General features: G+C 45.3%; 1 protein-coding gene across 4 annotated transcripts in view; it reads left to right on the forward strand.

Moving 5' to 3' along the window:
* The first annotated feature begins 5,415 nt into the window (after positions 1-5,415).
* Positions 5,416-25,818, forward strand: part of DDX3X (DEAD-box helicase 3 X-linked) — a 35,846-nt gene continuing 15,443 nt past the window's right edge. For 2 of the 4 annotated variants that reach the window (XM_073358666.2, XM_073358675.2), the window contains exons 1-8: positions 5,416-5,589; positions 8,119-8,173; positions 9,650-9,700; positions 15,219-15,353; positions 17,578-17,701; positions 19,228-19,389; positions 19,484-19,583; positions 24,051-24,186. In XM_073358666.2, coding sequence (XP_073214767.1) covers positions 5,545-5,589; positions 8,119-8,173; positions 9,650-9,700; positions 15,219-15,353; positions 17,578-17,701; positions 19,228-19,389; positions 19,484-19,583; positions 24,051-24,186 — 808 coding nt within the window. In that variant the 5' untranslated portion in view covers positions 5,416-5,544. The remainder of the gene's footprint in view (positions 5,590-8,118; positions 8,174-9,649; positions 9,701-15,218; positions 15,354-17,577; positions 17,702-19,227; positions 19,390-19,483; positions 19,584-24,050; positions 24,187-25,818) is intronic. The other 2 variants (XM_073358685.2, XM_073358693.2) reach the window with 1 other exon arrangement.

Genomic DNA, 25,818 nt, shown 5'->3' on the forward strand with positions numbered 1-25,818 from the left:
TGTAACTATGAATCATGTCTCCCTGGTTTTAGAGTTACATAAACATTGTCTTAATATAGAAATACTGTATTTATCTTAATGTAGACGCAATTGTCTTTCCCTTCTGTTAGCTTTTCTTGGTTTTAGATATAGTAAAATAATTTGATGGACCTAATTTAAAACAGAGTAATATTTTAATTAAATTAAAACTTTTAAAGGTCACAGAGTCACTTTTCCATAGATGTTTTGCATCATCCTATAGAACAGGGGTGGGCAAACTTTTTGGCCCGAGGGCCACATCAGGGTGCAAAACTGTATGGAGGGCCGGGTAGGGAAAGCTGTGCCTCCCCAACAGCCTGGCCCCTGCCCCCTATCCAGCCCCTCCCACTTCCCGCCCCCTGACTGCCCCCCTCAGAACCCCTGACCCATCCAACCCCCCTACTCCTTGTCCCCTGCCCCCCCACCCCCTACCCAACCCCTCCTGCTCCCCATCCCGACTGCCCCGCCCCATCCAACCACTCCCTGTCCCCTGACTGCCCCTCAAAACCCCCTGCCCCTTATCCAAACCCCATCCCCCCACCATTCCCTGTTCCCTTACTATGCCTCTCAGAGCAGCAGGAGCTTGCAGCCACGCCACCCAGCAGAAGTGGCGGGCCAGAGTGCTGGTGGCGTGTGGACAGTGGGGGAGGGGCTGGGGACTAGCCTCCCCGACTGGGAACTCAAGGGCTGGATGTGGCCCGTGGGCTGTAGTTTGCCCATCTCTGCTATGGAATGTAATAGAAAATTATATCCTCGATATAGTTTTTTAGAGTAATTTCTCAAGGTGCTTCATCTAATTCCCACTGAAGGCACAGGAGTCTTTGGCAAGGTCTACACTACACCCTTACTGACGTATAACAACATCACTCAAAGATGTGAAAAATCCAACCCGTCTGACATAGTTATATTGACCCTAACCCACCTTGTGTCGACTGCGCTATGTCGGCAGGAGAGCTTCTCTCTTCCATCGGCTTAAAACATCCTCCCCAGATGTGCTACAGCTACATCAGTGCAGCTGCGCTGATGCAAATTTCTTGGGTAGACCTGCCCTTTGACCTCTAGCTCTTTCTATAGGAACTAGAAGAGGCTATAGAGCCCCGTGATGTTTCTAAAGATACCTGTTGGTTCCATCCCTATTCCACACAACTGCTCCACTTGGGTGTCCAGTGAGTGAACTTGGGTCCATTTGTGTATGAGGACCTGAAATCAGATGAACTTCAGTTGAATTCAGCTTTCAGTTTATTCCCCAAATTCCAGGCAAACATGCAGGAGGAGAAGAAAAGGGAAAGCAACATCAACAAAACAAGATTTGTACAGCCCACTCCAAACTGAGATCTCTATCTTGCACATAAGTTCTCCTTATGGCACACGTATCCTGCATGAAGCAGATCTGCTTGCATCACTTGCCACAGAGTTAATCTCATTTTTAATAACCACTTTTGATTTATTAACCTTACTAAACTGAAATGAAATCCTTATATGACATATGTCAAAATATGTCTTTCAGAAAGACTGGTAGATCGGATTTTCTCTTTCCCTATATTTTTAGAAAGAAATACACCCTGTTCTCCTGGGATGGAAGGGCTACTACCTTTTGTTGTTGTTCAATAAAATAAGTCTAAGATGTTTTCTCAGCACAAAACAGACCCTGTCCAGTAATCATGGTTTTCTTCAGCACATGCAATACACACATCAAACAAATGTATTGTTGAAGCCTGCCCCTGCCCCTCCATGCCAGGTGCACCAAGATAGTGAGCAAGAGGAACAGAATCTTGCACGCATCTCCAGCCCTGCCCCACAATCCAGGTGTGGGGCTAGCCTGGCAGGATCCAAGTATGGAGGAAGGGTTAGTGTGGGGGGATCCAAGTGTGAGGTGAGAGAGTTCTGTGTGGGGCAGTCTTGGTTTGGGCTGCTCAGTGTGGGGTCCAAATGCAGGGGGATTGGGGACCTGGGTGCACAGGGGCTCATTGGGGGGGTTCAGGGTGCAGTGGGAATCGGAATCTGTGGGGGGGTTCCAGGTGAAGGTGGCTGGGGCTCAGTGGGGGCTGGGTGCCGAGGGAGGCAAGGGTGTGTCAGGGTGGCAAACATTGTAGGGGGAAGTTTAAATCCAAACAAAATGTAGAAGAAAATGAATTAAAACGCTTGTTAACAATACGTTTTCTAGAACCCTTTCCCCTCTAAACACTAAATTTGGGTTCTAAACTACCCAACAGTTTTCCTTTAATCTTAGGCACCAACAATGATGGAGACACACCTACAAACATTTAAATTACATAAATAGACACATCTGGGGGGAAAACAGACATGCTTTTTTAACTCTGTTGAGACACATTCAGCTAGGAGAGCTTTATGGAGGAACAAAGCAGAAGAATGGTAAATATGTTGCTTAAAAACAGAGATAATGCTCCTTAAATAGTTGTTATATGTCTGTGAAAGGGGCTATGTACAATTCATTTGGAAGGTTGTTTGCTTGTACCCAAGTCTGCTAGAGTTTAATCCTAGGAGAGGACTTCAAATTGTAGAGTTTCAATTTTAGGGAAGGTTGGGGGAAGCCTGTGTATGAATTTTGGGGTAGGAGGTGGTTGCAAATCACATTTGAATAGGAGAGAAAAGATTTTGATGCACAGGTGTTATAGGGATAGTACAAATAACAGTAGTAAGTCAACCTATGTTTATGATGCGGTAGGAATGCTCTCCTTCCCTGTGTTTGTAGAGGAAGAACCACTGTGAAATGGGTGATGTGGGTGTATGTGCCTCCCCCACCCCCAAGCTAAGGGTGTATCTACATTGTGAAAGTACCCAGGTCAAGTTAGAGCACTCACTTGGGATGGAGGAGACCCAGCTTCATTTTTCCCCCTGCTTACTGGGATGAAAGGATCTGAAGAGGGGACTTCCAGTCCCACCTCTTGGGAGTGTCCGAACCATAGGCTATAAGATATTCTGATGGGAGCGTGTCTTTTTCAGTCTCTCCTGTTGAAGCTGTTCCACAGTGATGGTTAGGACACTTCTCAAGAGGTCAGAGACCCCGGCTCAAATCCTTTTTGCCCATCAGGCAGAGAGGGGATTTGAACCAAGATCGCTGATACCTCAGGTGAGAGCTATAACCACTAACTAGACAAAAGGTTACAAGGGAGGCACCAACTCCTCTGGAGTCTTATATGGTCCGATGATCCAGTACATGTGCTCAGAGCTCACTTACCAGATCAGGTCCTGCAGGCAAGATGGGTAGGGTAATAGCTATCTTCACTGGGCTTGAGGTGCTTGCTGGGGCTTAAGTGTGAGATAGGTGTTTCACACATCCCCAGCAGTATTGTACGTGCCATGGGACCTCAAAGACAGTGGTTCTCAAACTTATTTAATCACCCCCCCCCCTTTCTTTGTGTCTGTACTAGATTATGCCTTTCCCCCTGCGACACCTAGCCAACAGTTGCCTCCCTTGGTACCCAGCTCTAAAGGCAGAGCAGGGAGTGGTGGCTGCTGGCCAGGTGTCCAGCTTTGAAGGCACCACTGCTGCCAGCAACAGTGCAGAAGTAAGGGTGGCAATCCCATCCCACCTTTATTTCTCTGCTGTTGCTAGGGGTGGTGCTACCTTCAGAGCTGGGTGCCCAACCAGCAGCCACTGCTCTCCAGCCACCTAGCTCTGAATGTGTGCAATTTCCCTCTGCTAAAGCTTCTCCTGTGTCCCCCCCCCCATACATTCCGTGCCACCCAGTATGAGAATCTCTTCTCTATGGCAAAAAGCTAGGGGCCAAGGGATGTTAAGCAGCAGCTGAGCAGCTTTTGAGGAATTTGGTAGTGCCAAACTTTTGGACTTAAGTGCCTATGGCCTTTTGTGAATCTGTGCCCTAGAGGCCATGATCAGTGCCCAGTTGTGTTAAGTCCTATACAAATATGTAGTAAAAGTTCAATTCCTGGCCCAGATAATTTACAGCTGAGGGCTCTGACCTACAAGTTGAGTAGTCTCATTGACCTTGATGGGACTACTCAAGTGACTGACATTACTAATATCTACAGGACCAGAATTCAAGGTTTGTGGATACAGCAGGTGGATGAAACATGTTTGTTTTACTGTTACTGCACTTTCTGCACACAATCATGCTCTTGCATAATAAACAAGAGCTAGTTGCCTGCCTGTCTAGCCAACACTGGCTAGCAATATGCCACAGACATTACAGCACAGCTGAATCTTGAGATTAAGGTAGTGGGTGACTTTATGGATTTTGATGGGAACCATGAGAACAGTGTTTATGGCAGAAGCAGAGGTGAGACAAGGCTACCATCACTGCCAAACCAAAACTCGCAGCGGACATTGCTGCGAAATAAGAGATCTGATGGGTAGAGCGGGTGTCTCAAAAGACAAGCTGGTGCATTTCTGTGTAGGCCCTCCAACTTGGTCCCAGCCGGCACAGGCTGGCTGGGGTAGGCGCGCCTGGAGGTGTAGCCGCTGCGGGACGCTAAAGGGGGAGATGGAGGCAACAAGAGCTGCCAGGTTCAGGGCCATGTGCCGGGCAGACCATGGCAGCAGCAACGAGGCAGGGCGCCGCAGCCAAGGCCGGAGCAGAGGCGGCTGCCCGGATCCCCCCAGCTGGCGGGGGCAAGGCTGGATCTTCCAGAGCGGGAAGAAACAGCGACACTGGGGGCGGCAGGGACAGGCCGGCGTGGGCAGCTACCACGGGGCATTAGCCCGCGCGGGGGGGTCATCTCCCCCCGTTGCCCGGGCTCCGGCTCTAGGTCACACTCGGGCCGGGCGGGTCACGCCGCGCCCCGGTTACACGAGCAGTTTCTGCCCCGCACCCAACCGCGGCTCGCAGCGCTCGAGCCTGGGCCGGGCCGGGCCGCGCCTCCATTAGACCCTGCGCAGCAGCGCCGGCGAAGCTCATAACATGGCGGCTGGCCCGCGCCGGGCCGCCCACGTGACCTAGATTCGGGTCCCTTCTGGAGAGAACGTTCCGTAACCGCGCGAGAGAAGGGCTGACTGCGCGCTGTCGCGAGCTCTGAGTCGAGGGGGGAGGCGGGGAAAGCGAAAATATCTCGCGATACTTCGGGAGTCTTTTCTCCTGGAATCCGGGGGTGGGTGTGAGGGGACAGCTAAGGAGGTGATCTCGCGGTATCCTCCAGGAAAGCCGAGCGGCTCCGCTTGGGGTCATAGAAGCCCATGGTAGGAGATCTCGCGCGACGTCTCCGAAGCCTCCTCCATCGAAAACCGAGGGGACGAGCCTGCAGAGATATCGCGATAGTTCTGGATTCCTCCCCTCCCTTAATCGAGAGCTGCCGGTTCTCTCGCGGGATCCTTGCTGCAGGGGCGGGGGAAGGGAGCGAGCCGAAAGGGGGCGTAGTTTGCGTGCTGAAGTCAGCACGCTGGCAGGGAGGGGGCGGGGGTATATAAGGGGCGGGCCGAGCCGGGGGGGTTTCAGTTAGAGAGGCGAAACGATTCGAGGTGAACAAGCGGCAGCAGCAGCGAGTTCGAGACCCGGCGAATCTGACTCTCTAGACGCGGAGCGCGACCTCCCGAGACGATCGCTCGTTATGAGTCATGTGGCGGTGGAAAATGCCCTCAGTCTAGACCAGCAGGTGAGGGACCGCCGGGGCCGCGAGATAAGCGACGATGGGGGCGGAGGAGGGAGCAGTAGCATCGAGTCACGATTATCCTGAAACCTACGAACTCGGCCTCAATCTTTGATGATGACGTCGCGATATTTTTTCTTGCTTAGCCCCCCCCTCCCCCCGCCGGCTTCTTGCGCACTTAATTGTTGCGATTAATCGCCGCGGTGGTCTCGATCGCGGGGCCGGGGCGAGGGATCGAGGTTTCTCCCGGCCACCGGGCTGCGCGTGTCGCTGCGGCCTGGCGAGCAGGCCCCAAGCCCGGCTTTTGTGTGAGGCCGGCACCCCTGGCGGCGGCTGCGGGGAACGGCGGGCGGGCGGGGGGGGGCGACAATGGCGGCCATTGTGCGAGTGACGGAGGCAGGCGGCGGGCTGGGCCGGGCCTTTGTCTCGCGCGCTCCGGGACTGGGGGCGGGGGGGGGGGGTTTCTTTGTTCTCGCGCCCGCTCCTGCCTGGGCCCCAGTGACGCAGCTGAGCCAGGACGTATCTGAGACGTTGCCGGCGAGTGTCACGGGCGGACCCGGCTTCGCGCTGCCGCCTCCTCCCCTCCCCCCGCGGGCGGAGCCTCTGGTGGCCGCATCTAACGGGGGGGGGGGGGGTAAGCCCGGAGTCGCTAGGGGCCCGCAGGTCTAATGTACTCGTGCCGCGGGGTCGGGTAGTGACTCTGGCCACGTGCCTCAGCAGCGCTTTGGGAGCGCGGAAAGGAAGCGGGGCAAGTAGCCCGGGGAGCTGCTTGGACTGGCCTTGCTTTTTCGCGCTGCGCGCTCGCTCGTTTCCCGAGTCTGGCCCTCGCTGGGCGGCGCTGTGACGGGGAACCCGCTCCCCTCCTCCCGGCATTTGCCATTGCGGCAGCCATCTCATTGCGGCGGTGCAGCAAGCGCTGCAGGCAGGGATTTCAGATACTGCAGGGAGCAGCCTCCCGGCTAATCCGGCAACTGGTCACGTGTTTCCTCGGAGCCCGGACCGGCTGTCTGTCCTACTTCGAGAGGAAAAGCCAGGACAGCGGCTGCAGCGGTTCCCGACTCCGCCCCGTCCATAAGCCTTAGGTTAAAATGGCAGGCCGTGTTAAGGATACAGTTGAAACTCCAAATCGGAGAAATCTCTGCGCTGGGTTACCTTCTCCCCCGATCCTGTCCCCAGAATTTGGAGTGACGCTTGCTTGTCACAGCAGTGGTGTCAGTGGGCAGCAAGTGTAAACACCATACCTCTGAAACTAACAGCCCATATGTTGTGTACTTCGTTTGCATAGGATTGGAAAAAAATTAGCAAATTTTATTTTGAAGTGGGAGTTGGGCATCTGTTACCTAAATGGAAACATTCCCCCCTTATGCAAGTTACATAGAGTGACATCAAGAACAGTGTGCATATGGAAGGTTTCTTCCACTTGGCTTTTGGCAGCATGCCATCTCCACTTACATAAAAAAAATTGTCATCTTACACAATCGTGGTTTCAGCGAACACTTGTAGACATTCTTGTAAGCAGGCTTAAATGTACTTCAGCTTTTCCAGGAGTTAGATTTACTCTGAATTTTTTTTATAAATGGTAGTTGGTTTGTGCAACTAGTAGGCTACCTAACCCCACTCCACGTTGAATCTCGATTTGTGACAACTATTGGCAAATCACAGCTTGTCTTGTAATAGCAAGATTTTTTTTGCCTGTGTTAATATAGATGAAAACAAAGCTACGAATACAGGCAGATTAATACATTAACACATAGTAATGTACCTGTATCAAAAGCTTGTATACCCACTGAATATATTTTAATCTTTCAATTTAGTATTTTCTATTGTAAAAGAAAACTTAAAATAAAATTCTAAACCAACCTTTTTCTAGTTCTTAAGGCCTAGATTGAATGCCATATAGTTACTTTGCAAGTGTTACTAAAGCAGTGGCTCCTTACCCCCATACTGTTTAGTTTAGTGACAGGAAGACAGCCATCTTATATGATTACACAAAAATCAAACTTTATTTATTGTGCCTTAAAACTGTTCTGTGCTCTTTCCACTTCTGGCACAACCATGGTTTTTTTAAAATTGTGTGTTTGGAACTTTGATATTCATTGTAGAAAACGCTGCAAGGATGCTTTCTAAAGTGTTCCCATGGTCCTAAAGAAAATTTAGTAGCATAAGAGGGAAATGATGGCAGTTTTTGGTTTGATAATCTTAATTGTTGAATTGCAAGTGCTGGGAGCTAAGTTCTGGTTACCAAGCAGCCATTGCATGTGGTGCACTTTTCATTTGTGAGTATAAAGGCATTCAAAAAGTGAATTTTCCCTGCGCTGTGGAAGTAGAATAGGACCAAAGATCATTCTCAACTCTTCTACAATTGTTCTTCCTGTACATTAGAAGCTTATTTGTTCTTATGAATCTCTCCAGTGCTCCAAATAGCAACCCAAGTTTCATTAGTAATCTAATTCTTAATGCCATGATATGAATTGATGGCAATGTGTTAATATAAACTACAGGAATGGTTTGTGTGTTTTTTTTTTTTTTTGGTAGTTTGCTGGTCTAGACCTGAATTCCTCAGACTCTCAGAGTGGTGGAAGCACAGCAAGTAAGTATATAATTTAAAAATGTACATATTCTCTTTTGGCTATACCCAGATACATAGGTAGAAAAATAGCTGTTGGTTGTTATGTACAGCTTTAAAAAACAACCTATTTCTGGGCTTTTATTTTAAGTGACTTAATGTAAGGAGGGAAATCAAAGGGGTTGACTGTTTTGGTGGGGAAAAGGGATGCACTGAATCAATGAGTAGCATGGGTTAATACTTCTCTGTTTAAAGGCAAAACCTATTCAGATCCTTAAGGATTTAACTTGACAGAAGCTGGTCTCCAAGGTTGAGACTAGTTGTTCTGGTCTTCACCACTGGATAAGTCTTTGAAGCAGGCATTTAGTTAGAAGCTAAGCTGCATGAGGGGCCCTTCAACTCTCAAATTTAGTTGCCTACTGGGGCTGTTACTTGTCTTGCATAGGCATCTTCTCATAGTGGTTCTGGGATGCCAGTCTACTTCCACTTTGTCAGTTAAGTGATGCTTTGAAGACATGAATTGCAATTTCTGGCACATGGAATTAATTGCATTTCTGGGAGGCTCTTTAACTGCACCACAGGATTGAGGCCCTGATATGGGTGGTGTCAGTAGGGAATCTTCCTTTAGACTGAATGGATTTCATATTTATGAAGCAAGGGTAGCTTGGTGTTCTCTTCTGCTGACGTAGTGAATTGGGAGCAAAGGAGCAATCATTTTGCTTCTAGTAGTACTCTGAAAGGGGTGGGGGTGGGGTTGTCTCTGGATATCTAGAGACATCAACATCTCCTGACAGCATCTGTATGAGACTGATGATGCTCAAGTAGTAGAGTACTATAGAGAGAGAACATCTTCCTATACTATACTCAAGCCCACCAAATAAACAGTCTTCTCTAGAGAGATGCAACAAGATGTCCTTTCTGAAAGGTCCCTATTGGGGAGGCCAGCAAGAAGCATTTCAATGGACTTACTAGGGAAAGTCCTCTAAAATGGTATTATGTAAGGCCAATGCTTCCTGAAGTGTCAACATGCTAAAACGGAGTTCTACCCTTAGTCTCAGAAGTCGAAAGTCAGAGGAGAGGGTTGGGTCAAATCTAGCTAGCCAAAATGCTGCCAAACTCCACTGACCAAGGAAAACTGGAGAACCAGCCAATTCTCTGCTATGAAGCCATAAAGCCACATAGCACTATTACATTTGTGTTGAATAGAAGGGGTTGGCAAATACATTCTTGTGAAACAGTGTACAGCACAATGCCTGTCATAACTGCATTGTCTTGGGCTGCTTTTGAAGCCTCTAGAATTCAGGCAGGTTCTATGGGCTTTAATTGGGATGGTGTGGTTGTATGAAGAGTCCCCTGACTAAGGCAGGTAGTTGAACCAGATTTTTCTCAGGATAAAGACCCTTTTGGTGGAGAAGACCAGTTTTAACAGATGTTGCTGCTACACATTTGTATGTGGTTCTTGAACAAAACTAACTATTTTTTCTTTTTTCCTTTTTTTAGAAGGTCGATACATTCCTCCTCATTTACGGAATAGAGAACCTTCAAAACAGGGTATGTGTTTTTGTTAATGTGGTGGCATTAATTAATGCTAATATACAGCAAAGAACAACTGCAAGTATCCAATCATGATTGAACGCTCATCTCAGTAGTAAGATATTTTTACACTACTCTTCATAGTGTAAATGACTATGTATACTGCTAGATTGTTCTTTACATAGTCATACAAGTCCTTGGCTTTCATTGGCTGCATCATTAGCTTAAACACTAAATTTGATCTTTGTTGTAGTTGAACAGTCACTTGATTATACTGCACAGGATGTCTACCAAGCTACTTGTGAAATGGGAGCCTGAGACTACATCAGCTTCCAAGTTGCGTAGGTCATAAACAAATGGACCATGTTGAAGCAAGATGGACTCTTAGTCTTACAAATGATTGTTTTGCTGTAGTGATCTGGGGTCAGCAGTTTTGGTTCTAATCCCTCATTGGTGCTAGTGTGGGGATAGCTCAAGTGCAGTGTGATATCTGCCAAAATTAGTTTAACTTCACTCCTGCTGTCGCTTCTGAGGAAGTATATAGTCGGGATCCATTTTCCTGTGGATAGGAGGCACTTCTTGATTCCGTACATACTGTTGCTGGCTGGCATGAGTAGTAAAAATGGTTCTGGTACACTTCAGTTAAGATTCTGTGTAATGTCTTTTTTTTTTAAAAACAAACCCATGGGTAATAGCAGCAGTGCAGTATCCGTGGTATACCCTTGTTGTTTTTCCTATGGTCCAAAACCACACACCTGTTTCCTGCTGCCATAGGGAAACATGGAATATATGATAAACTGTGGTTTATGTATGGCTTATGAAGAGGGCTGCTTACGGTACAATAAAATTGTGAGGCATCAGATAAAATGAAGCTGTCTAATCTTTACCTATTTATGGATAGTTCACAGTTTGGGAGGAAGCATAGAAATTGTATCCCTGTCAGTGTAATACATAGGAGGGGAATCCTGCCTTCTTCCATTTTTCTTTTCTATCTTAGTGAGTCTGAAAGAGGTAAGTCCTTCAAACAGCTCAATGAGTGGTATTTGCACTCCACTGCAGTAGAGTGTGGACATGATATCCACTTGAACAGGTAGAGCAAAAATGGCACGGGCATAATTTCTGACAATGGATTAATACAGGGGTAGGCAACCTATGGCACGTGTGCCAAAGGTGGCACGCGAGGGGATTTTCAGTGGCACTCAACTGCCCAGGGGTCTCTGCATTTTAATTTAATTAAAGCTTTTTAAACATTTTAAAAACCTTATTTACTTTACATACAACAGTAGTTTAGTTATATATTTAGACTTATAGAAAGACCTTCTAAAACATTAAAATGTATTACTGGCATGTGAAACCTTAAATTAGAGTGAATAAATGAAGACTCGGCACACCACTTCTGAAAGGTTGCTGACCGCTGGCCTAATAGTTAGAATTGGGCAACTAAAACTACAGAACCTGGCAATCAGCTGTGTCACATTACTTCCTGCAACTTGCTAGTGGAAAGAAGACTGACTAGCTCGAATCTGGTATCGTGCTAAATTTAGCAAAACCACAACAGTAATCCATCCCATAAACTCTGTATTCTGTTATTCATTAATTACAAGAGTATGACTTAAAATAGATTTTTATTGTCAAATCTTGACTAGTTAAAACAAATACAAAGCATCTTGAATGCTACTTGACTTAGCAACTTCTGATAACCTAGTGAACTCTGGAGATCCCTGTATTAATTCACTTCTCAACATTAGGTAGTCTGAAGTACTAGTATTCCTGGGATAATGGCACCAATTGATTTTTGGAGATACTGAAATGGAAATTAATTTGACCTTTCAGCCTAGTACTCCTGGAGCCATTTAGCACAAACCATAAACGGACTTATTCTGCTTGCAAGCACTTCTAAAATTCAAGGTTAAAACTGTTGAGCAGAGCACTTGCTAATCCCCAGGTTTGTGGCTGTTGAAGCATACCCCCCCATACTATGACTAACCTTTACCTTAACATTAAATTACACCTTTTCCCTAGGTAGGCATTGCCTAAAGCAGCACCAAGTCAGCCTGTTTATCAGTTGAATATGCTGGAATGTGTAGAGCCTTTGGGGCTGAAGAGTGGTCTGGTAAAGAAAATTGTCAATTCATGTTTAAATTGAAAATACTGCATATAAATAATGAATTGATAAGTAATAGGATGGGCCAGACCTAGTAGACTGAAGTCCCAAACCTCCCTGACTGCTCAGCTACAGGAAGGTGGAGCCAAAGTACTGCTGATACTTCCCCTTCTATGCATGGTAACTCATTCTAAATCCCATTGTCATTGCTTATGGACATGAGATTTTTTTTTCCCTTTAGCCCACAACTTTCCAAACTTACCCATGGCATAGCCCTGAGATTATGGGGATGCCACTACTTCACCTTACTACAGATGGCAGAAAATGCTCTAGCCTGCTTCCAAGATTGTTACAAAAAATACATAGCTTCTAATCTTCAGGATGCAGTTACTGATTGGAAAGTCCTGGTGCTGTGGATCCAAGGCCATGTTGTGGGGTAGAAGAGAGCTACTTCTGCATTTGCCTTATTTCTAATGTGGGTACATCCTTAAAATCCTCTTCTGAACTGCCTACGGAGACCATCTTGCTACCAAATTCTTCTCTGGTGGAGTAGGCGGAGTGTTCAAGTAATTCTGAAGTGGAAGTGATTCAAATGCTTGCTGGCCCAAGATAATACTACTTAAAGAAAGATTTCTACCATTGCTCTTTAATAGGGTTTACATATCACTAACTGGCTAAATCACTGTTCAATCTTACTGGATGAAATGAGATGCTATACTGTTCAGCTGACTCATGAATGTGCCAGCCACTGTCTGTGGCATGCATGGGAGAAAACAAAAGCCTTTAACTTGTGGAATTTTGTCTGTCCTCTAGGGAAATCTGTCTTTCCCCCTTTCTTTTGTAGCCATACCAGGCAGTTAAAATTTATCTCTGTACGTTTAGGTTCTCTGTAATGCCTCTTTGATCATCAGGTTGATGGAACTATGCTTGATTGGAGAAATAATAGAATACATTCTGTGTCTTAAGCTTTCTTTAAGCCTTTTGGTTTTGACTCTGCTATATCCCTGGAGTTTTCATGGCTCTCTTTACGACAGGAAATATCTGTAACTACATGAAAAACCACCATTCCAATTCAGGGCCACTACCAAGAAGCTGTAAGTCAATATCATCAGTGCAATGATGTATAACTATGCTATTCTATAGCATGAATTGGAACTGGCCATACAGCAGTGACTTAACGAACTAACAAGTGATATTTGAATTTGCTTTTTTTTTTTTTCATTTTAAATAAATTGGTAACCATGTCCTTGCTGACAGCATTTCAGCTGTTTTGGATATACATGTATACTATCTGCTGCCTGGCTTAAAATGTTTTTATGTAACACTTTTAACAGCTTCTACGGACCTAAGATATATTTAACTACCTTAAAGTGACATATTAAGAATATACATGTATCTGGTATCCAAGCAAGCTTCCAAAACAAAGCATTTTGATGCTGGCTATTGTTCATGGGCTGTAATTAATGGTAACCTTTATACCAATTCTAAAGCAGAAGAAAGACATGCATATAGATGAGTTCTTGCTTTTCATGAGTACAGTGGGGCTACACTGGTAAGAAATGGCACCCTTGTAGACTTTTATCCTTAGCTAATTTGGCTAAAAGGACAACTATCCTAAGTCAGCACCATTCTGCATTTAATCACCACGGATGGATGAAGAGTAGGTTTAAAAGCATGTTTGATGGGTTTTTTAAATTGTTGTTTTTCCCCCTAAGCCTTTGTCTACTATACCATAGTACAACATTTAGCATGGCTTTCTCTAGAACTGGTGTCTGAGGCAATGGGGTCTAGTAGTAATTTGGGAGATGAAAGGTTGCCATTCCATTACTGGGAAAGCCTTGTAAAATGACTTTGGCAAAGATTGCCTGTAAATAGTTATAAAGCCAAGGACTCAACAAACACTTGCAGAGTAAGTCAACTCCCATCAGACTCTTATTTCTAACATTGCAGTTCTATTTGCACCAAGGTTTGAGACTTCTCTGTATTTGGAAACTGATGAAAGCCATCATGCATAATGAGACTCAAAGTTAAAATTGACTTCCACTGGCTTATTTGAGTTGCACTTCCTAATGTGGAGGAAAGTGTGTACCGTCTAACTTGGACACTTGCATGGGTATAAATGACACTAGGTAAAATCCTGCATCTTGCTTGCCATGTTCTTTCATCACTAGTGTAGTTCACCATTTAAAATACTGTCTCCTAGTTCTTGCACGTTAACTGCACAGCTCATTCCTTAAACTTGTAATCTGTTCTGCTTGCCTTCACAAGTTTAAGATTACAATTCACTCAGAGTGAAGACTCTCTCTGAATACTATTTTCTCTAGCTAGTATGACATTGACTGCCTTGGTATAGATGTTTGTCTTTGAGTGGCTGCATATCTCTTTACTAAGGCCTGGTTGAAACAAAGCTGTGCTATTTCAATTGAAAGCTGGACTGACTTTTAAAACTGGCACAGCTTTGTGTAGTGAGACTGGGTCTAAACCTTGCTGAAACTAATTCACTATGCCCATGTCTTGCTGCATCATTCCATATCGGAAATGAGGATATCAAAATCTTCACCTCCTAGGATCTGTTTCTTTCTGCACCAGTGAAATCTTAACAATTGAGACCTCTCCATTAATGTAGCTGTTAACTCTCTGGACCCAGTCGTTGATTCATTGCTAACCACATTTATTCCCCTTTCTCAAAACCATTCTTACTGTGAGCTGTCTTCCAATAGTGCCTTGCTAGTAAGACTTGTCTGACTAACCAGCTTCGCTTATGTGACACAGTATACTACATAATAATCCAAAATTCTTAGGAGTTCATCCTGTGTAACATACTAAAATCTGGCTTTCCTGACTCTTAAACCAAGCCGTCAGGCTTCCTTTATTCTAACCTGTTAACTAAGGAGCACATAAAGTTGGAGGGGAGAATCTTAAATCTCCTTCAATTACTATTTTTCAATTATCTTCATATGAAGTACTGGAGCTATTCTCAAGAACCCAGAGTTCTTGCAGCAGGCTCCAACTTAAGTATGACAATAACCATAGTGCACAGGATAGTCTTGATGTTTGCTCCAGGTCACTAACATTCTGACCTATCTCACTAAACTAGCTTTCAGAGAAGCCTTTTGAACAAACTCAGACTTGATTTTGGCTGAGTTTGGAATCTCCTCAATAAGAGTTAACAATTTGTGAACAAGTTTTTGTAAACTAGAAACTGTTCTTGCTATGGATCCTTCCCAATAGGTGGCCTGTGACCCCAATTAAGGATAGCAACCTAAAAGGATCCCCTGTCTTTGGAAGGATTCTGTATTGCTGCAGCTTTTTGCATTCTGGCAGTAAAGATTACACACCACCTCTGGATTAGTGCTATGGAGCTTGCAAACTGCTCACTGGCATGAGTGACATTTTTCCTTTAATTGTTTCACTTTTTATTCTCTGCCAAAGATTCCCCCAACTGGGACTCTGGTCGCGGAGGTAATGCCTATATGAATGGCTATGACCGAGACAGCCGGATGAATGGCTATGATCGTGATCGCAATGGGTTTGGATCTAGAGGAGGATCTGGACATGATGACAGAGGTGGGCGAGGGGATTATTAAACTGTCACCTTTCAGCCAATTGCACTCCACACCAAATTGCAGGAGACCTGATGAGAACTACTCTGCCATAACTTTAGAATAGTTTCACTGCTGAAAGTTTCAGTTCCCTTTAAGTTTGTAGCATTTGAGACAGATCTCACATGAATGCTTGTGGCTTATGAAATTCTGGTTTAGTGCTGATCTGCTTGTCTTCACCTACCAGGATACAAGCAGTAGGGCTTACAGGCCTTAATTGAGATTGGGATGCCATTGTTTGCTGCTGCTACATTATACATGGATAGAAGGTCTGATTTGAAGAGTTTACACTGTAAATGGAGAATACAAGAGGTGGGAGTTTGCTGCAGTTTACAGTCTAAAAGGAGAGAAATGCTACCAAAGTGACTTGCCCAGGGTCATGCAGGAAGTCTGTACTTAAACAAGGAATTAAACTGATTTCCTTGTTCCCAGTCCAGTGCCATAACTACAAACCAGTGTTCTAGCTCAAGTGGAGTAATCAAAATCTCAGATTCTTAACTTTGTCCCTGGAAAGCACCCACAAAATGACAGCATACTGTTGCTTGTGTGTAAGGGGTGCCTTTTCTAGTCATTAAACTGTCTTGCTAATAAAGGTTTTTGAGATGTTAAACTGCAGGTTGCCTGACCAAAATGCAAATATGGTCGTAGAACTATTCCCAAATCAAAACCAATGTGTCAGTGCTTTTAGTCTCTCTGAATTACTTACAACTATCACAAAACTTTAACTTTGTTCTTCATGACTCCATACATCTGCAAATCTGTCTTTAGCATTTGTGGTCTCATATTAGATATTTCACTCTTAACCCTCCTGGTGTCTTTACAGGAAAGGGGAGTTGTTTGACGTAGTATTTATTTCTTGTCTCAAAACAGGTAGCCAAAAAAAGATAGGGACAGTCTGTAGTCTGATTTTCCTGCTCTTGAAGGTCAGAAGGCTCATTCAAAGTAGATCCTACAGGTCACAATTTCAAAACTTCTGGATGCAAAGATATCATTTTACACAGACATACTGACCCCTTCACTTTTGGGTGGGGACTGGGGAGTTTTGCCTGCTTTTCTTGTAGGGGTTGGAGAAATTTTGTTTTCAGCAGCCAAGGGAGGTTGGAACTCAGACTTATGCACAAGAAGGGGGGGGGAGGGGGGGGATCTGCTTGATTCCCCAACTCCAAAGCTAGACTTTTCAAGGGTAGCAGTTTGCTAGTAGTTCCAGTTTTTGTTAACAATGTATGATAACATAGCGATTGAGCCAGTCATGGGTGTCTTATTATTTGCAGTACAGTGGAACTGTAAGGAATGAGATACTATGGCTGGGGAGTGGTGAAGAGTGGCTTCATTAAGTACCTGTGGACATTCCTTCCCAGAATATGATTAGACTAGTAAATTAGAGCTCAGTTTGCTTTCCATTGGGGCTTTTTTAAACTGCAACAATTCAGGTACTGATGTTATGAGCACAGCATACTGAGACTATTTTATACTAAGTCGGGTAGCCACACTTACTGATACTCCAAGCCACATACAACAGTCTCAGAATTCAAGAGCTGGGGTGCACCTGACAGGGCTCAGGGCTTCAGCTCTGCTCCTGTTACAGCCCCAAGCCTTGGCAGGTGCACTCCATGGGGCTGAAACTCCAAGACCCCCTCCCTATTGGACAGAAGTCCCAACCCCACCACCCTGCTGTAAGGCAGAGGTCCCAAGCTTCCCTTCTCCCTGCCCACCCTCCATCTGGTAGGTGGAGAATTTGTGGGGGGGGGCGGCGGCTCCAAGCTACACTTCAACACTAAGAGCTGTATGTGGCTCACAAGCCATACTTTCACTATCCCTGTACTAAGTCATTGTGTTTAAGTTGTGTAGTGTAGATTTAAATAACTGCATAGTTGGACTCCAAAATGTGAATCTCTTGCTTGACCTGTCATTTTGTTAATACTGTACAACTTTCCAATATCCTCTAATTACATGAGTATAGCGAGCCATGTGTCTGAAATCTCTCTCCTGTGCTAAATCACTAAAGTGTGGGGGTGGGGAGAATACACTCCGATGTTTTCTTTTTGGCTAGCTCCTAACCCATGTGCACCTTCATGGTGGCTTTAGATTGAAAGGAGTCTCTTGCGTGTTGAAATTGGCTTCTTACCCTGAACAGAGACGTACTGACTTTTTATGACTAGAAAAGTAAGCCTTTTCTTTTCCATGTCTAGGATTTGACAGTGGGTGGAATTCTGGTAGAGACAAGGATGCATACAGCAGCTTTGGTGCTCGGAGTGACCGTGGTGGAAAATCAAGCTTCTTCAGTGAACGTGGGAATGGGTCAAGAGGAGGCAGGTTAGTATCTTCTTGCTCCATGCAGTGCAAAACTTTTTTTTTTTTTTTTTACATCTGCACTAATACCAGTTTTATGGTACAACTGTGATCTTGCCACACTCTAGCTTCAGGTCTCAATATGACATGGAAACAGGGCTACTTATTAATTTGGGGCAGCAGAATGAGAACCCTGCTTGGAAAACTAGCCTTTCAGGGTAGGCAGGGTTGTAAATAACTTTAAAGCAGTGTTTCTCAACCTAGGGGTTGTAAGCAGGGCTGGCATTAGCAGGTAAGAAGCAGGGCAATTGCCTAGGGCACCACAAAACTAAAGTGCATGGTTTCAGCCCCATGAGGCAGCGGATTCTTGGAGCCCTACGCTGCAGGGCAGCTGAAGCCCCAAGCTTGAGGCAGGGGGTTGCCAGCACAAAGGTTGAGAAATACTGAGTGAATTGGCTTGAGTCTTTGGACTAGCTAATGATATTTGAGTTGTAGTGATTTGCCACTTCTGTGGAAATGGCAATAGGATGCTTGCATCATTGATGAACACTTACTAGTTATCGGGAGGAAGTGATTAATGTAAAATGACACAATTGAAGTTAGAATGTTCTCATTTTTTTCTCTTTAAAAGTGTAGCTGAGAACAATCTGAGTGAATTTAATAAAACAATTGGGCAAGACTCTTGCAGGTTCTCTCCCTTTATTTGGTCAGTTCTAAACACCTCATGTTTGTATGCACAAGTGTGGTGAGAGTGACCTTTTTCGACTCGTTAGTCCCGTATCCTGAATTTTCTCAAACGTGGTTTACCAGACCTAAAACTAAATGCAACCCAGGTAAGGACTTTTTTTTTCCTACCTTTTATCCAAAGCCCATTTTACAAAGAGGGAGCTTGCCTGTATAATGCACGTATTGACATGACAAAGGGCCATGTGTACTTCAGTTTGGAAAATTTCTATTTGTGTGAGGAATAAAATGTAGGAGCAAGTTAAACTTGCCAGTTGTGAATTTTTTTACTATAAAGTACATTCAATGAATTAACATTGCTTATTGTGCCTCCCCATTGTACAAAACTCTCACCTTTCTAGAACAGGTGTCCACTAAAACCTGTAATTCAAACTCAGGTAAAGGGAGAATTCTGAATTGCCATTCCTCAGGTAAACTCTCAGTTTCTCTCAACTTGCTTCTTAAGTAACAGTATTTTAAAAAAATTCTTAACTCCTATAATTAGCTTCCTATTTTGATTATTAGGCTATCCATGCTCTTGTTTACAAACAGTTGAACAGTTAATGTATGAAGCAGCACTATTAAGGTTTCCCCAAAAAATATCAGTCACTAACTTTTACCAAACAAAGGGTATATGTAATATACACCAGCTCAATGGGCAGGGCCCTGTTTTGTTGAATTTTATATTCCAAATCTGGAATCGCACTACCTTATTCTACCTACTGTGTGGAATTAATATGCAGTTAAACGTAATGGGCCTCAGTTTCCATGTCAGACAACCACCCTTGTTGAGCTAGATTTCTAACTAGGTTTTTTGCTGTATTTAGATTTGAGGACCGTGGAAGAGGCGGTGACTATGATGGCATTGGCAGTCGTGGTGATAGGGGTGGCTTTGGCAGATTTGACCGTGGTGGAAATAGTCGCTGGTCTGAAAAGTCAGATGAAGATGACTGGTCAAAACCACTTCCACCAAGTGATCGTCTGGAACAGTGAGTAATGTAACTCCATTTAGGTATCAGCATGCCAATCAAATCTAGGTTAACTAGTGGAATACTGATTTCTTCGATCTTCTTCTGCTTTCAGAGAGCTCTTCTCCGGAGGCAATACAGGCATTAACTTTGAGAAATACGATGACATTCCTGTTGAGGCAACAGGCAGCAACTGTCCTCCACATATTGAAAGTGTAAGCTTTTATAAATTTTTAATATTGAATCTAGACTCAGTTGCCATATACCAAGTAAACTTCCAGGTGAAACTTGATGAATCAGAGTTGGTTCTTCTAATGCTTACACTATGTCCAGCAACTTTTTCCTCCTGATACATAGTGGATCCACCATACTTCAGTGAATCAGAAAGCGTGACCAAGCAGTTGGTAAGCAAGCTCTGAATGGCGAGAGTCACTTGTTTGACAGCTTCCCTTATGTTTTAATAGCTCCATCATAGGTGTGCAGCTGGAAAGATTTCACTCAAAGCATATGTGGTGAAGTGTCTTGTAAGTTGTTGGGTTTTTGTGTGTGAAACCTGTTGCAGTGTGCTTATAGTAGATAACTGCACCTTGCACTTAGAGTAGAAGGTGGTGAGGGTTTATGGCCCTCAGTTCCTGGGAGACTTCATTCTACTGTCTCATCACCCATGGAGAAGGTTTGTCTCCTGTGCAGATTTTTTTTCCCTTGAATTCTGTTGTGTACTCCTGAGGGAAATCTGCACCAAAAAAAATCTCTGCACGGTATTTTAAAATTCTGCAAATTTTATTTGTCAAATAAAATGTAGAGGCTTCAGCATGGCAATGGGGAGCACCCTGTAGCTGGTCCTGCCTCCCCTTTCCTTCCCTCCCCCCCCCCCCCCCCCCCCCGCCCAACTCAGCAGTGAGACTGCACCCAACCTTGATGCAGCACAAGGGCCTGCCCCTCCACACCAGGTATGGGACAGGCTCAGCTCAGCAGGATCCTAGTGTGGGGTGAGAGGGTTCTGGGTGTGGGCAGCTCAGTGTGGGGATCTGGAGGCACAGGCTTGTTGGGAAGGTTCAGGGTGCAGGGACAATGGGATGCTGCACAGGGGGTGTCAAGGTGCTGGTTGGGTGGGGGTATGGGTTCAGCTGTTTGGGGATCTAGATGTGGGATGCTCATTGGGGCAGTGCAGGGTGTGGTATGGTGGGGGTGGAACAGACCTACAACTTGGCTTCCCATAAAATTTTGAATCCACTTAGAGTGAAGGACAGATGTGATATGCTCACAGTAGCTTGTGTTGTGAGGTGATGAGCTGCAGTGTCTTATACTAGCCAGAGTTTACAAAGTGTCGAAGGTTTTTTCATGCCCAAGTATGGTGTATTGCTGTAGTCCAGCTGAGAGATGACAGTCATGAATGACTGAGGCCAGGTCTTCACCACCATGGGACAGTCTCCTGGCCAACTGGAGATGATGATAAAAGCATTACTTGTGGCTATTGCAATGTGAAACCGTGTCCAAAAGAATCCAAATGCAATCCTAGGTTACATACTGAACTGACCCATTGTAAATGGGAACTTGCAATCTACACCATGGTTGTGAACTCAATAGTTTTCTCTGACCACTAGCACCACCTGTTTTGTTTTACCCAGGTTCAGCTTCATCCATGAGTTGGCCTCATCCAAGCACTGGGCTGTCTTGTGGTGTTTGTGCTGAAGGATAGGTAGAGCTGTCATCTGCATCTTGCTGTACTTGAGTCCATATGATCTTACAGTTCATCTGTTAGTTGCGTGTTGATATTGAAAAGGACCATCTTTGTACAACCCTGCAAGCAAGGGTTCTAGTGGTGCAGGTGTAGTTTCCATCACTACTCTTTGGGTGCATCCCTCCAGAAAGGACTCAGGCCACTTTAGTGCATTACCCTGGACTCATCACATCTCTAGTAAGACAGCTGCATTGAATGCTGCAGAGAGGCCAATGAGAATGGATGTCTGTCCTGTATCTATTGACTGAAAGTGGCACTAATGCTCTCTAAAGCTGTTTTAGTTCCATGTCCTGGCCCGAATCCAGATTGTGCTGGTCTAGAATGCGGTCTTAAGTTAGATGAGCTTGTAGTTGGTCTCGCTCGTTTCTCTGAGCTTGCTTGGGAATGGGAGTTTTGCCACTGGGCAGTAGATGGCTAGGGCTGAAATCTCCAGGTTGGGTTTCTTTGTTGGTCAGACTATTGTATGTTTGAAGGAGGAACAGAAGATTTCTCCTCTGAATCAGGTGTGCATGACCCATTCACAAGCCAGGAAGGGCAAGGATTGGATTCATGGGTCTTTCCTTGGAACTCCTTTAGGGGGTGTCCAGAACTACTTGATAAGTTCCTATGCTGAACTCTGGGAATGCAGGTAGGCTTTTGGTTGGGTTCATTGTTTCATCATGTCTGAGTCAGCCTTTGTTTTCCCACCACGGGCACTTGAGTTTCCACACCTCTTGTTTTTTTGGTTACCCTGCAACACATCCCCATTTTGTGTAGGCAATGGGGATGGAAGGGGCTGTTTGGAGGCCAGTGTAGAATGGTAACAGTTCAGTCCTGGACTCCTTGCCCTGTGGTTGGGGAGCTGTTGTCCTTTAGCAGGTATTGGAATTTGTTGGAATCCATAAGTGTCTGGTTGAATAGGGTCATTTTTATTTGTTGCCCAGGCTATGGAAGGTCAACTGCCATAATGAGGTAATTGTCCAAAGTTGTGGCTGGGTTGTAATGTCCTCTGTGCTTAGGCCTAAGGACAGGTGCAGGGTATGACCAGCTGTGGGGGTTGGACCAGAGGTGAAAGTCCTAGGGGGGAGGCAAGCAAGGAGGGGTGGGGGGGGGTGTCCCTTTTTAATGGACTCCATAGCATATTGTCTGAGCAGGCACTTCCAAGGCCATGACTAGGAACTCAGCAACTTGATATTTTAAAGTCTTTGCCAATCAAGTCTTCCTGGAAGTAGATCTCTGCAGCCCTTCTGCTCTTGAGGGAATAGTTTAATCTCCATGGGTGGAGGCATCCTCTCTATCCCTAGGCCACTCAGTTGTACACCTGCTTCCACACCATTGATCTTCAGGGCTTTGAACAAATGGAAATAAGCAAGTAGTAGCTATCCTAATAGCATCTTCCTAGCTAAGGCAAGAATGATTCCTGGACCTGCTTCACATCTGAGTGCCTTTGTCTTTCCCTTGTAGCGAATCTCTGGAGATAGCAGGACACTGGTACCATAACCCATCTCATTTCTATACCATAAGGCATAGTTCCTTAACTGGTTCTATGGCATAGAGTTGGACTACTGTCCTGAGGTTCAGTCCCTACTCCTGAGCAGCAAGGAGAGAACATAGCTACAAAAGCTGAGGTGCTTTCAAGTCTAGTGTATCCATCAGTCTGGATTCCTTTCTGAATCTCGCCTCAGATATACTTGATAACCCTGGTGCTTTATAAATCCAGCAGGTAATCACCTATGCTCTACTGCAGTTTACTTGGCTGCTATTATATAGCCTCTTATCCACCAGTCAAAGGACTTTATTTTTTTTCCTCAGCATGTTGTATTATCTGTTTCCTCACTTAAGGAACCCTCCGTTTGAACTTGTGGGGTCCTCCAGCTGTTCACTCCTCCACCTGTTCCTGAAGACTTGATTCTTAATCACCATAACTTTGGCCAGAGGGTAGGGAATCTGGGGGCACTCATGGCTGACCTTTTCTATACTGCCTTTTTACCATGACAAGGTGATCCTATACCCCATCCTTGTTTCCTGCTTGAGTGCTTTGAGAATTCTATATCAGTCCTATGATGGACCACCCATAGGGATAAAACATCTCCACTTCAGTTACTGTATAGATAGATAGATAGATTCTACTCTATGGTGAAGTAGGGCAGCAACAAGTGAACACTGCTTTCTGGGGTTTTTATTACTTTAGTGGTTCTCAGCACATGTGATGGCCTGCCAGTATGTCCATGATCAGGAGACCTGCCATGTAGTCAGTCCGCAAGAGCTTTGGGACAACTAATAAACTTTGGAATATCTGATTAGTGTCTGCCTTTCTAGCATCTCTTCATGATGAACTAATCATGACTTGCAGGTTTCTCAGTTGACCACACTGGTCTTTTGTGCAAGATTAAACTCTGAATTAAGGACCACTGCAGTACTTTAAAGACAGATTTCAAGGGAAGGGGGCAGAGAAGGAACTAGTGATGCTCTTCTGTGTGTGGTGTGTGTGGGTTTTTGGGGGGTGGGGCGTGGTTTAAATGCCTGAAAGACTTTACTGGAAGATGCCTTGGTCTATAGAAGTGGTGTGAGAGCTGCTTGTTGCTTTAGTTGTAGGGATGAGGTTGGGGTTTGTCACTTTTTAAAGCTTTCTAAGAAGATTTTTAGATGGGATGTCACATGATGATGAGACCACTAGTTCTATGGTTATGCATAAGTCTCATTTGCTTGGAAGCCTGACTTCTACTTGGTCTTAAACTTTTATGCTGCTTATACACAGGCAAAGAGGAACCAAGTACATCATTGAATATGTCAAGTTTAAAATGTTGCTAAGTTTGTTTTTTATGTACATGTACTGAGCAGATTAATCTTATGGATACATGAGTCACTTGGGCTGAGTTATATTTTCAGGTGAGAAGGTTCTGAAGTCAATTCTCCATTAACTCTCCTTTCTACTCCCCCCACCCCTCCATGTCTGTTACAGTTCAGTGACCTTGACATGGGAGAAATTATCATGGGCAACATTGAGCTCACTCGCTACACCCGTCCTACTCCAGTTCAGAAACATGCTATACCTATCATCAAGGACAAGAGAGATTTGATGGCCTGTGCCCAGACAGGTAGGTTTCTGACCTTGCACCTAGAACAATTTTGACTTTCCAGTTGAGCTTGAAATGGGTGGGAATTGGATCAAATCTTCAAACTGCAGATGATGATTAAAAATTTCTAAAGAAAGGAAGCAGCTGCTTGCTCATGACAGACAAACTTAGTGCTCCTGAGTTTCCCTCATACTGGGAACTGTAGCCTGCTATCCTTTGAGCAAGAGCACACTAGCGCAAAATCTGGATTGACCAATAATAGAGGTGGGGGTGACTGACTTGTCATGTCCTCTTCTGAGGGTGCCAGGTGCCTCTTAGTACTTAGAATACAGCATTTTTAAGGCTTAGTACATAATTTTAATGGCAGATGGTGGCTTCTGTCTATTGAGACAACTGCCATGTTTTTATAGTGTTTCTTTGGCCCATGTGGGATCAGTATTAACTCAGAATGTAGTGAAAGGTAGGGGGGATAAAATTACTTGCCTTGAGTACCTGGTTCTTCTTAGGCCTGGTCTACACTGGGCAGGGGTGGTGGCAGGCTAGCTAAGTCAGTCTGTTAGGCAGCTTCAGCTATGAAAATAAGCTTCTCGCTCCAGTGGAGTACCGGCATCAATGGGAGAGCACTCAGCAGTCAATTATTGTGTTTTCACTAGACACAATAAATCAACCCCCCCACCCCCTGCGGGATTGATCACACTGGCAGTAAGTGTAGATATGCCCTTAGAGTGGCTGCTCATGTCCATTCTATTGTGGGGGGGGGGGGGTGTGCTTACCACATGCACTCATGCCAGAAGTTCTTTCCCATCAGTGGTATCCATAGGGAACCAGCTCTAGCGCCCTCTGGAGTGGCACACGTATGCATTGGTATAAGGAGCATTGTCAGCTCCCCCACCCTCAGTTCCTTCTTACTGCCAGTGATGCTGCTGGAATGTCTCCTTGCCTCTGCAAGTTTACTCCTCTCAGCTGTGGCTAGTTAGAATTTTTATTTAATAGTTCTCTTAGTGTGGTTTTAGTGGATTTGTTAGTCCCAAACAGGACTTAGCCTAGGGACAGGGCAGGCCCTGGTCCCCAGGCTTCAAATCTTCTGCCTGTTGTAAGATACCCATGCCAGTGAGGTGAGTTCCCATAGAACAGGGATCAGCAACCTTTGGCATGCGGCCTGCCAAGGTAAGCCCCTGGTGGGTCAGGCAGGTTTGTTTACCTGCCATGTTTGCATGTTTGGCAGATTGTGGCTCCCACTGGCCACAGTTCACTGCTGCAAGAAGGGGCACAGGCTGAGGGATGTGCTGGCCACTGCTTCCCACAGCCTCCATTGGCCTGGGACAGTGAACCGTGGTCAGGTGGGAACCTGCACATGCTGCAGGTAAACAAACTGGCCTGACCTGCCAGGGGCTTACTCTGGTGGGCCATGTGCCAAAGGTTGCTGATTCCTGCCATAGGAGCTGTTTGAAGTGCTTAGCGGAAACTCACATTAGCTACAAATGTCACATTTGCAAGAGCTTCAGACCACAGAACACAAAGGAATGGGATATTCGTCTCTGGGTGCTCCTTAGCCTTGGAGCCAACCAGATTGGATTCTGCTCCTAGCACCACTGCCTGGTTGCGGAGCGTGCTGCTGGCGCCGGCCTCAGACAAGCGCCCATCTGCTGCTAC

The sequence above is a fragment of the Lepidochelys kempii genome, chromosome 1 (assembly GCF_965140285.1).
Source record: "Lepidochelys kempii isolate rLepKem1 chromosome 1, rLepKem1.hap1, whole genome shotgun sequence".
NCBI classification, from domain to species: domain Eukaryota; kingdom Metazoa; phylum Chordata; order Testudines; family Cheloniidae; genus Lepidochelys; species Lepidochelys kempii.